General features: G+C 45.1%; 1 protein-coding gene across 3 annotated transcripts; it reads left to right on the top strand.

Annotated features, from left to right (window-relative positions):
• Positions 1-687: 687 nt before the first annotated feature.
• On the top strand, positions 688-6,616 carry PHLDA1 (pleckstrin homology like domain family A member 1). Of its 3 annotated transcripts, none has more exons than XM_082241152.1 (2): positions 688-1,126; positions 2,607-6,616. In XM_082241152.1, the coding sequence occupies exons 1-2, from the start codon at positions 829-831 to the stop codon at positions 2,924-2,926; spliced, it is 618 nt and encodes a 205-aa protein (XP_082097278.1). In that variant the 5' UTR covers positions 688-828; the 3' UTR covers positions 2,927-6,616. The 3 variants fall into 3 exon arrangements, with proteins under 3 accessions (XP_082097278.1, XP_082097280.1, XP_082097279.1); XM_082241154.1 differs by having other exon boundaries at positions 688-1,130; positions 2,607-2,876; XM_082241153.1 differs by having other exon boundaries at positions 688-1,361; positions 2,607-2,743.
• The last annotated feature ends 4,365 nt before the right edge of the window (positions 6,617-10,981 follow it).

Here is a 10,981-nt window from a genome sequence, read left to right as displayed (position 1 = left end):
TGTCTGCGTTCGGGCCCCTAGGACTTTTAGTCTCCACATCAGCACAAGTACCATATAAATGCCTCCGGGCGTTTTTTCACACCGTGCGTGCCTCCCTCGATCCAATATAACGATCGCACTGCGGAGGAGTGCAGAAAGAAACAAAACTCTGTTCTGGATGATTCGGGAGGCACCTTCTTTTTTAAAAAGGAAGCCCCGCGTCGTGACACAAGCAGCTCCTCAGCAGAACTGTTGCCTTCCGTCGGGAGGAGAAGTTGGGCGGGCAGGGAGGGAGGCGTCGGGAGGGCGGCCCCCCTCCCGCGGTGAATCAGCTCCTGTGGGCGGCGCATTCTCCAGGGGGCGCCAGGACTGCAGCCTGCCTGCCTGCCGATGCCATTTAAAAAGTGCTCCAGCCCCGAGCGCGCCGGGTTCCTCGCCGCCTCGAGTTTGAGGAGCGGAAATGGCCAGCGCGGGAGAAGCGCTTTGTTCTTTGGCAGTGGCGGCGGCGCGGCGGTTCGCGTGAGGCGCTCCAGGCCTCTCTGGCGGGAGGGCAGGAGACGGAGCAGCGAGCGAGGCGGGGAGGCGCGCCGGCCCTGAGGCGAAGGGTGTGCGAGCGAGAGCGCGGCGGGGCTTCTTCCCTCCTCTTCTTCCGCGAGCGCCCTCGGCCCCCTTGACGCGCCCTGCTGGGGTGGAGGAACCGCGTTCAAAAGCAGCGCGAGCCCAGCCGCTTCCCTCAGTGGCTGCGGGGGACGCCCGGGCGTCGTCGGAGGAAAGGCTCCCGGGACCCCGAAGGCTCCTCTCCTTGCCCGGGTCTTGCGGGAACTTTGTTCCGGCGGCGCCGGCGGGAGGATGCTGGAGGGCGGCTGCAAAGCCGTGAAGGAGGGCGTGCTGGAGAAGCGGAGCGACGGCTTGCTGCAGCTGTGGAAGAAGAAGCGCTGCATCCTCACCGAGGAAGGGCTCCTGCTCATCCCGCCCAAGCAGCCGGAGCTGGCGGCGGCGGCGGCGGCTCCTGCTCCGCCGCCTGCTGCTCCTCTCCCCGGCCTGGAGACGACGACGACGACGACGAGCGCGGCGCCCTCCGTGGTGGCCAAGATCAAGGAGCTGCCCTTCTCCACCATGAAGACGGTGGACTGCGTGGAGCGCAAAGGCAAGTACGTGTACTTCACGGTGGTGATGGCCGAGGGCAAAGAGATCGACTTTCGGTGCCCGCAGGAGCAGGGCTGGAACGCCGAGATCACGCTGCAGCTGGTGCAGTACAAGAACCGCCAGGCCATCCTGGCCGTCAAGTCCACGCGGCAGAAGCAGCAGCACCTCGTCCAGCAGCACGGGCCGCGCCTGCGGAGCGCCTCCAACTCCGCCTAGCCGGGCCCCAGCCAGGGCAGGTAGGAGCCAGGCGGGGAGAGGGCAGCTCTCCTGCCGCCGATCGCCCCGCTCCCCTTTGCAGCCCTTCCCCAGCGCCTCTCTGGGAAAAGCCTTCCAGACGGATTCCCTAACAATCACCTCTCTCTGCTGTCTTAGTTTTGCCCGGCGAAAAGTGCCGTGTGGGTTGCAAACTCGTGTTGCTTCCCTGAAGCGCGCGTCTGGATGGGCAGCCCGCTTCACGCGCGCGATGTTTTGCTTGGAATCATAGAGTTGGAAGGGACCCTGAGGATCATCTAGTCCAATAATAAAATAATAATAATTTATTCTTTATACCCTGCTCATCTGGCTGGGTCCCCCCCCCCACTCTGCACTGCAGGAATATGCAGCTGCCCCATGCATTGGGGTCGAAATTGCAACCTTGGCGGTTATCAGCACCAGCCTGTAACCGGCTGAGCTGCCCGCTGAGAGAAGTTGTGCATGAGGCTCAAGCACGAAAAACACGCGCAGATGCTCTCCTGTGGTTCGTGCACGTGTGTGTGTTGCCTTAGCTGTTTGTATAAAAGAGAGAGTCACTGGGTGACTTTCATTCCTTTCCCTGCCCTGAAATTCTCTTCTGTAATTAAGAGTAAGGCTTGAAGCGCTTGATTGGATCCCTCTAGCAACCCTAGAGCATGTTGTTTGTCTTGCTCGCTGGACTAATAGCCTCAGTGGACAGCTCTTCCGGCCCTTCTCAAACAGCATGTGCTTGCAGTGTGCTGTGGCATGATGGATTATTGTGCAGCTGCTAGATCAAGCCTGGCCCAAGTACTTTGCCACCGGAGACAGAGCAAGAAATGCCCTCCTCCGCAAGTCAAGGTGAAGAGCACCCAAAGTCAATCAGGTGAATTTGCAACCATGATTGCTGTGCTTTAGCGAACACCAAAAAAAATATTTTTTTTTAATCCCTACCCGTATCTGCAAATCATTCAGTTCACATGTCATGCTTCTCCTTCCAAGCAATGGGGCTGAGAACAGTTAGTGACCCTTTGCATGTAACTGTAAAAGGAATTGGGGTGGGGGTGGGGGTGGTTAGAGCTAGCATCTTCCTGGTGCTGAAGCCTAGTTATGGAAATAGCTGTCCGTGCCTCAGGTTGTTGCCTCTTGCAAGGACACTTTGCAAGAGACCCTGTTGTTTGTATTGGCGCTGTTTTAGGTAGGAAGTGTTCTGTGGCTGTAAAAGAAGAATGCTGCTCAGTTATTCAGATCACTGTCCTGTGTTGTTATAGATGGAATTCAAGCAATGCTTCTGGAAGCAAGGTGGACCCTCTCCATCGATCACAACCTTGGCAAACAAAGGGACTGCAGACACAAGGGAGAGCATCAGTTCTGCTGCTGGAGTCTTTCCACTTTTGATACTGCCCATGATTACTGCGGGGGAAGCGTTTTAACTCTTGTAACTTTGACTACTGCTTATGAAGATATGAAAGGATTATTTGGCCTGCCGGGCCTCAAAAAATATAAGATTGTTGCTGCCATATTCCACCCCCCAATCTGTTTTCTTTTTTATGTTAATTTATTAGTGGAGACTTTTGCAAGGTATTTCTGAATGTAGGCCATTTAGAAAGGAATCACACACAGAGTATAGTTGCATTGGCTATATTGCTACACTTGAAGGGAGGAGGAAGGCAGAGGAGAGAAGGTGATGTTGGTGAAATGAAGAGATGTACCAGAATATGGACTTTACAACTAGTCCCCCCCCCCCACGTCACTTTTTACATCCGTTTTCCGTTGCCACAAGTGAGAGACTATTATGAAACAAATGTGTGAAATATGTCCTGGAATAAGGAAAGCAATGACTTGGAACCTGATTTCTAGGTTGCTTTAATGTTTATTATATGTTCATTTGGAGAGTATTATATTTTGTATCCAGTAGTAAATGCATTTGGGTATGCCACTTGTATGTATTCCTACTTCGTGAAGAGGCTAAGGAAATCTGACTTCATGATCAAGGATAATCGATTTAAAAATACAATCATGCTATGTTCTTTTATTCAGATAATAGAACCATGCAGAGAACTGTTCATTGCACTTCTTTGTTTAAGTTTGGGACCCTGTCTGTAATGTTTCTCAGAGCTGTTACTTGATTCTGTTCAAATCATTCTAAAACGTCTTCAAATGCTACCCTAATCATCCCATCCAGTAAATGTCTTACTGTTTAACTGAGGAACTTTCCCAGAATTCCTGTAATTGAGTTCCCTAGATGAGCCTCAGCGCAACATTTTCCATTGCCCCCTGCCATAGCCTCTAAGAACATAGGACATTTCAGTCAGGGAGCAGCACTTATTTTAAAAAAACAAAAACTAAGCAAAGATTCTGCTTTTGTTGTTTGTTTCTATTTACAGTCTTAATATGGAAAAAGTAAGGCTTCTAATAACATTGTTTCTTTTCAAAAGTTATTTTTAAATTGGTTCATTCAGTTACAAGGAGCCTAACGTAGTTAATTGGATAAGGGAAGGCCTTGGGTTTTGCAAGCATGTGTTGAACTGAAATCCAAACTTAACCAGTCCTGAATCAGGAGAAGACATTGTTGGGCACCTGCTGATACTGAAAGCATAGGTTCTCCTCTTTGCTGTTAAAACCTGTTTACCTGAGCATGCAAGCGCTCTAGGTAGATATGTGGACTGGGCAAGTGAATAGATTGCAGCAACAACCATTGAAGCCATTCAGGGAGGGACCTTATGAAGCATGCCTTGCCCAAAGGCTTCCCAAAAGCCAACCCTTTATAAAGGGTACCTTGTGGTTCCTTTTATCCAAGTTAGTCTAAGTCTGCCAACAACAAATAATGAGAACTTACTCTGCCCCCATTAACAACAGATTAGTACTGCAGAGCACACTCTGTTAAGAATGTAGGCCTATACATAGTAAGTTATGAATGGCCTGTCTTAGGTTTGGTGATACCCAGTGTTCGTCATACCCTGAGTAGACCTATTGAAATCAACAGGCTTAAGTCTATTGATTTCAGTGGGTCTAATCTTCATGTCTGTTGGCAGTATTCCTGGCTTCCTTCCTCAACCTTATCTAAATAGTGTTTAAATGTTTGTAAAATAAATTACCCCGAAACGTCCAGTGGTTTCAGAAACAGGACTTAACATGATTAGTTTTGCCAGTCTCCTTTTCCCACCCAAATCATTGAGAGCCTCTCTCCGTGTCTACCTCCACTTCCACTGTTTAATGTTATGGAATGGGGAATTGGACCAAAATATTAAATTCCATGCTCAGTTTCTTGAGGTTAACTGATGTTGTCATAACTTCTCAATACGGTGGTACCTCTGGTTACAAACTTAATTCGTTCCGGAGGTCCGTTTTTAACCTGAAACTGTTCTTAGCCTGAGTATCACTTTAGCTAATAGTGCGTCCTGCTGCTGCCACGCCGCCGCCGCACAATTTTGTTCTCATCCTGAGGTAAAGTTCTTAACCTGAGGTACTACTTCTGGGTTGGCGGAGTCTGTAACTCGAGGTGTTTGTAACCCGAGGTACCACTGTATACTGTGTTTTTTTTAAAAAATGGTGGCAGAAGTCTTCAGTCATGCCAACTTTTGCTATTTTTCACAATGTATTGGAAAACTTTGATGCTAGCTAAGCCTTGTAAGCTCCGGCGGGAAGGTAAATAGCGTTTCTGTGCGTTGCTCTGGTTTGCCAGAAGCGGCTTAGTCATGCTGGCCACATGACCCGGAAGCTGTACTTTGGCTCCCTCGGCCAATAAAGCGAGATGAACACCACAACCCCAGAGTTGTTCGTGACTGGGCCTAACTGTCAGGAGTCCCTTTACCTTTACCTTTAAGCCTTGTAATGGTGGATTCAGCTGATGCTACTGCCTTTAATGCATGACTGACTAGACTAAAAGCCCACAGACATTACCCCCAGTCACCTCAGAACAAATTGTAGGAAAAATATGAGAAGTGTGAAGGAATCATGCTTATTCTGTGATATGAGGAGTAAACATCTTCACTTTTTGTGGCCTCCTGTTGGGCGTATCTTAAGGACAAACTTCCTTCCCATCCCAAGTTCATTTTTTTGTACTGAGAATATGTGACTTGTATGATCAAGTTGGCTGTGGCTTTGTGCTTCTTTAGGATTGCTTCATTTTGTATTACCTTTAAGACTTAGAAGAAATATCCACAGGAATTGCTCCGCTGCGTCTCTGTTGCTAAGAAATGTCTTTGCAGTGTATAAAACAGAGGTCATTCCTAGACTGTTTGAGACTATGACAGAGGGCAACAACTTTAGGGATGTCTCCAACTATGCTTTACTCAGAACACACCCATTTTAATTAATGAACCTCAATAATATTACAAGTTTCATGAGGAAAGGACAAATTTTACCAAGGAAATTCAGGGTATAGTTACTTAGTAATAATGGATGGTTTTGCACATGTGCTTTTTTGAGCTTCTCCTCCCTCTGTGTGATGTTCTGCATGATGCAGACACCCCACAAACGGAGCCTGTTACAGTGGCTTCACTACCAGCCTGTCTCCAAATAAGGTCCCAGTGAAAAGTTTTACATTAGTGTTGCAAATTAATGGTGGTGGGGGGGAGTAACAGGTAGGCCACCTGTGATTCTCCTCGGATGAAGATAGAACTTTAATAAAACAAACAAATTTCCGCATCATGGTAAACCTATGAACTGCAGAGGTTTTTCGTACTTCGCTCCTTCTTGAACAAAACCAGGAGCAACCAACCACGGTCCCTGACTTAGAATTACATTGGAACTAGGGATCAGGGCTTCTTTCATGCCAAACAAACTACAGTATGAAGCCACAATTTCGTATTGGCTTACTAATTGTGGTTTGTTTGAGCAAAACAAAACAAAATCACCTGCTTGGATTTATCACAAAGTCAGGGGTCATGGTTTGTTTACTCATCCTAGGGGAGGAGTGAAGCTGGAGCAATCTCCACATTCATTATAAACTTTATAATGATGTGCAAACTGGACATTTGTTTCTCAGTAGGAGATGCCTGTTTTCAGTTTTCAGAAGAAAGGAAATCACCCCTGTGGTTTTTCTGTTACATTTTGGAAGTAAAAAACTCCCCACCCTTTTCTTTTTTAGTTCATTGTTTTAAATTACTGGCTTTTGCAAAGTAGCTGCAGTGATGTACCAAATGTTTTCTGGCACATTGTGAGCTGAAACAAGTGTTATCAAACAAAATATGTGTAAATATGATGCAAATGATTTCTGAGAGATGTGATTTATTTTTCAATATGCATTCCATTTCAAATAAAGAAATATTCATTGAAATGTTCCCTTGATATGGTATGAAAAGACTACATCTTCAAAGGAAGATGGAAACAAAATTTCTGGACATAATCAATAGACTGCTGTAAAGCTTACATCTGTGGAATATCATTTTCATTGATTCAACCATTTTGAGATCACAACATAGAAGGTAGCTTGTTTTTAAAGAAAATCTATAATTGGTTTTCATTAGAGAGAGGCCTCCTAAGAGAGAGGCTAGGTGACAAAAAACTAATAATTACAGTGGATCTTTTCAAGAAGGGTTTTCCCCCTTTATGACTCACTTGAATGCAAGGTGCATCAATAACACTCTGCTCAACAGGACAACCTTCATCTGTAGCGTCTGTTCCTTTCCTCCTTCACAGCATGGTCCTTTTGGAGAAAATTGTGCTTGCCACAGGCTATAAGCTTTGCTTTCAGGTTGACTTTTTAATATTTCCATTTTACAAAAGAGTAATAGAGGCTGGGAGGTAGCGATTGCACAAGACCACCCAACAGGTTCGTGATTGAGCCAGAATTTGATTCCATATTTCCAAAGGTCCAGGCTGAATATGATGTTCATATAAAAAGAGGGAATTTGGTAGTTCACTAAAGTATGTGTTATTATGTGACTAGGAGCCGTCACATCACAAGTTAGCTCATTTCCAGTAAGGAGGGAGGGGAAGACACTGAAAATACTGTATGTTTTGAAACAAGGCCTTGTCTGTCCATGCATGGCAATTTTCAGCACTCTAGCGCCTGGCATGCATTCAGCCAGCATCAAAACATTGTGACCTCCCTATTACCCAAGGGAATTGCAAAAGGAATTGCTTAGTCATCATCACACAGCAGTTCTGCAAATCAGTGGGAGGAATACATCATAGTCGTCTTGGATGACTGAATGGTGACTCTGGAAAGGTTTCTTTTTCCTTTGCTGAAAACAAGTCCCTAATCCATTCTATAAACGTTGGTTTCTTTTCTGATAACAGTAAGGCAGATGACATTATTTCGAAACATGCCACCCCTTTTCTATTAAAAAGAGAGAGAGAAGTCTCACTCAAACTCTCTTTGGCTCATTCTTCTCCGTGTTGCTCTCCTTTACCTTCAGCTTGACTGAAGACAATGTGTACTTACGTTAAAGGAGTGACAGGGGTCTGTTTAACCTGGCCCATCCATCTCCACTTTTGTGGAGATCACACAGGGTCCCCAGACGTTTGACAGTCTATTGAGCCTGTGCCACCACTGTGATTGCTTCCCCGCTGCCACCAACCCATTTCTCTCGGGTACACACGGAGTCCAGACAGTTGTTAACATTAACAAATAATCAAGTTTATTTTATAGGCATGAACAAGTTTATGGTTTCAGTTAATTTTTCTTGGCAGTTTCTTAATCTTAGTTCCTTTACTGTCCTATACGTTCCTAACAACGTCAAACTGATTATCCCAACTATCTGTCTGACTCCACCTAACAGTTCCTCTCACTCTCTCACAACACAACTCGACAAACTCACAGACTTATATTCTCCCTCTGTGGTTTTGTATCTGTCAGGTGGAGATATGTAGTAGAAGGAACTGCTGAAGTGGTCAAACCGTTTCTCACCTGGCTGGAGGACACCTCATCCTAGAGCCTCAGGGTCTAGTCTGGGCTAGTCTTGCCTGGAGCTGGGAAAACTTTCTCTCTGCTAGCTCCAAAGCTTTGGGGGCCTCCCTAGAAACCATGGGCTACTTGCACTCCACTGCTGGTTACCAATCTGTTTTTGGGCCAACTCTGAGGTTTTTAAGTTAGTTCCCTAAACAACTTGGACTCCAAGTACCTTAAGGACTGCCTGAATCCTTACGCTCCCCACCCCTTAGTTGCTAAGCTCTTTAGATGGAGCAATTTCAGTGGTCCCAAATGCCCCCTGAAGGTTCAGCTGGATTGAGCCTTTACTGTGGCAAACGCTGCTCAGTTTTAGGCATTTTCTAAAAGTCACATTATTCACAAACCTTTCACACGTGAGGTTTTTGACGTCAAGCTCTTATTGGTGTGTTCGATGTTTTTATTGTTTTTGTTGTTAATACTTTGTTTTTAGCCTGTATACTTACAGTATCCATGAAAGTACAGTTTGTAAATATTTAAATAAAGACACTTATGAGAAGAAGTATGTAATAATTTCCAAGCAATCTTCTGAATTACGATGCATTTTTGGGAACAGATTGGCGCTTGCTTTCCTGAACTAAGGTTTATCATAATGCAGTGCACTGTACACCATTAATTGTATTATGAAAGACAAGCTAACGTGCATTTCCCACAGTCTAAATTACTTGCAGAGAGTCAAGAAATGTTTCTGATTCTATTCTGGGCCCGACAGTAAAAAGTCAAAGATAAGTTTGCTTGGAAATGTTTAGATCAAGGTCTCATTGCTGTGATTGTGCTAAAAATTGGAGGCTTTGATATCTTTGGGAAATGTAAACTCAGTACAAGTTTTCGAGCTTCCCAGTACTGCCCTTTAGCCAACATTTATTCCTCTCCCCCCCCCGCTTCAGTTTTCTTTCAATTTTTGCTGAGTTTTCTGTGTTCTTGCATTTCAACATGTTTATCTTCATGCCAGAAGCTACTACACTTGCTTAATTTCTGGCTGTCACACAGCTAATAAAAGCACTTTGGTAAAAGGGGATGGGGGAATTGCAATGCTGTTTTTAAGGTCTCTGATGAGTTTATTCAACGAATGCACTTTAGCAAGCTATTTGGTCCCTTTGCATGTATTATGTCAATTACATGCCTATGCACATGCCAAACAGAGAGAAGAATGGGATGTATATTGGTCTTGCAGCAGTCCATGTGCTAACTCCACATTGCCCCAAACTTCATTTCAGCCAAGGCCATTTCAAGTCATCTGAGAAGCTGTTGTGCAGATGACCCCTTAAGGTCATGTGGCAGCACCTACTTTCTCATTAGCACAATGTTGCATTTGTCATATTTACAAACGGTTCCATAAAAAGATTGTGCGAAATGTGCTTCACAGGACTGTTATGGGAAGCAAAAGGCAAACTTAAGAAGTTGTTCACTCGCAGTTAAGGAATGTAAAAGGTCCCTAGGGTATAGGATGACCTTTAAGTTCTGCCAGAAGACTGGTAAGACATATGCTTTCATTTAAAATAAATGTGTATCTTGCTCTTTCCCCTATGAAAATAAGAGCAAAATGGTGAAAAACTTCCCGAGAGCCTTTGCCACACAGCAATATCCAACTTGAACAAGATTTTCATGTGAACATTTTTCTACTGGCTTCCCCGTAATGAAGATGGCATTAAAGTTGTGGATGGGTTTCTAAATGTATTTTGAGGTTTTATTGTATCTTCAGCATGTACATTTTACCTTTGATCTCCTTGTCTTATGAAGGTAAATGTGTAGTTGCCAAGGTAATGTGACATTATGGGCCTCAGAAAAGACAATGCCCTGCTGCATGCCAGGGTCATAGCTAGGGGGTGGTGAGGTGGGCCCCCACCAGGGGCACAGGCGGTGGAGGGGTGCAAAATCAGCTAAAAATATATCCATTAATATAAATATTGATTATTGCCTCATAAGAAATGGTTTTCAATAGAGGGTGAATTGAATGGGTGGAAGGGCGGGGGGGGGGGGAGGGATGTTGGAGGAGAGGCAGGAAGAAGAGCTAATTAGTCCGTGGCTAGGGGGTGCAATCCGGAAAGTTCTGCCAAGGGCGCAAGATCACCTAGCTACGGCTCTGCTACATGCTATGATACTGCAAACAATACCTTCATGTGACAAAGGGACTTGTCTCACCTCTGAAGAGAGTAACATTTTCATACAGGGAGTCCTACTTGTCATTTTCATCTTGCCGTTATACAAGATTAGATTGTGTGTTTTATTTCTCATGGGGCAGGCTACTTACTGGAAAGGGTAAGAAATAATCACCATGATGGATAGAAATACCTCATGGAGTTTCTTTCAGAAGGCAGTGTGGTTAGATGCAAGGTTCTTGTAACTGGTGGTTGTGGTTGCATTGGCAGGCGATACTAACTTAGGAGATACCTGAATTTAAAAAGTATGGGGAACGGTGACTTAGACCTTTGAAAACTGAATTGTCAACACAACTGTGCTTAGGCTATGCCCATAGATAGACTATGCTTGTGGTCACTTTGCTTGTGGTTGGAAAATATAGAGGAGGGGTTTTGAATTGCTTATTTTGCAACTCTTCCAAGAGCAATTATTTCACGTACAGCTAAAAGCTTTGAAAATAATTAAAACTCCGCTGCAAGTGACGAGAGAGAGAGAGAGAGAGAGAGAGAGAGAGAGAGAGAGAGAGAATCATTCAATGACAATTATGCTTCATGGCCTTCAAGACTCCTTTCCACAGTTCTTAAAAGCAATTAGAAGTAAGTAGCGAGTCTG

The sequence above is a fragment of the Podarcis vaucheri genome (genome assembly GCF_965113315.1).
Source record: "Podarcis vaucheri genome assembly, chromosome: 10".
NCBI lineage: Eukaryota > Metazoa > Chordata > Lepidosauria > Squamata > Lacertidae > Podarcis > Podarcis vaucheri.
Note: the sequence above shows the minus strand (reverse complement) of the source record. Positions and strands in the feature narration are given on the sequence as shown.

Excerpts from the sequence above, each read along its gene's own strand:
- PHLDA1 (XM_082241152.1), top strand. The coding sequence starts at position 829 with ATGCTGGAGGGCGGCTGCAAAGCCGTGAAGGAGGGCGTGCTGGAGAAG. Across the intron at positions 1,127-2,606 it reads GGACTGCGTGGAGCGCAAAG|ATGGAATTCAAGCAATGCTT; the intron begins GCAAGTACGTGT and ends GTGTTGTTATAG.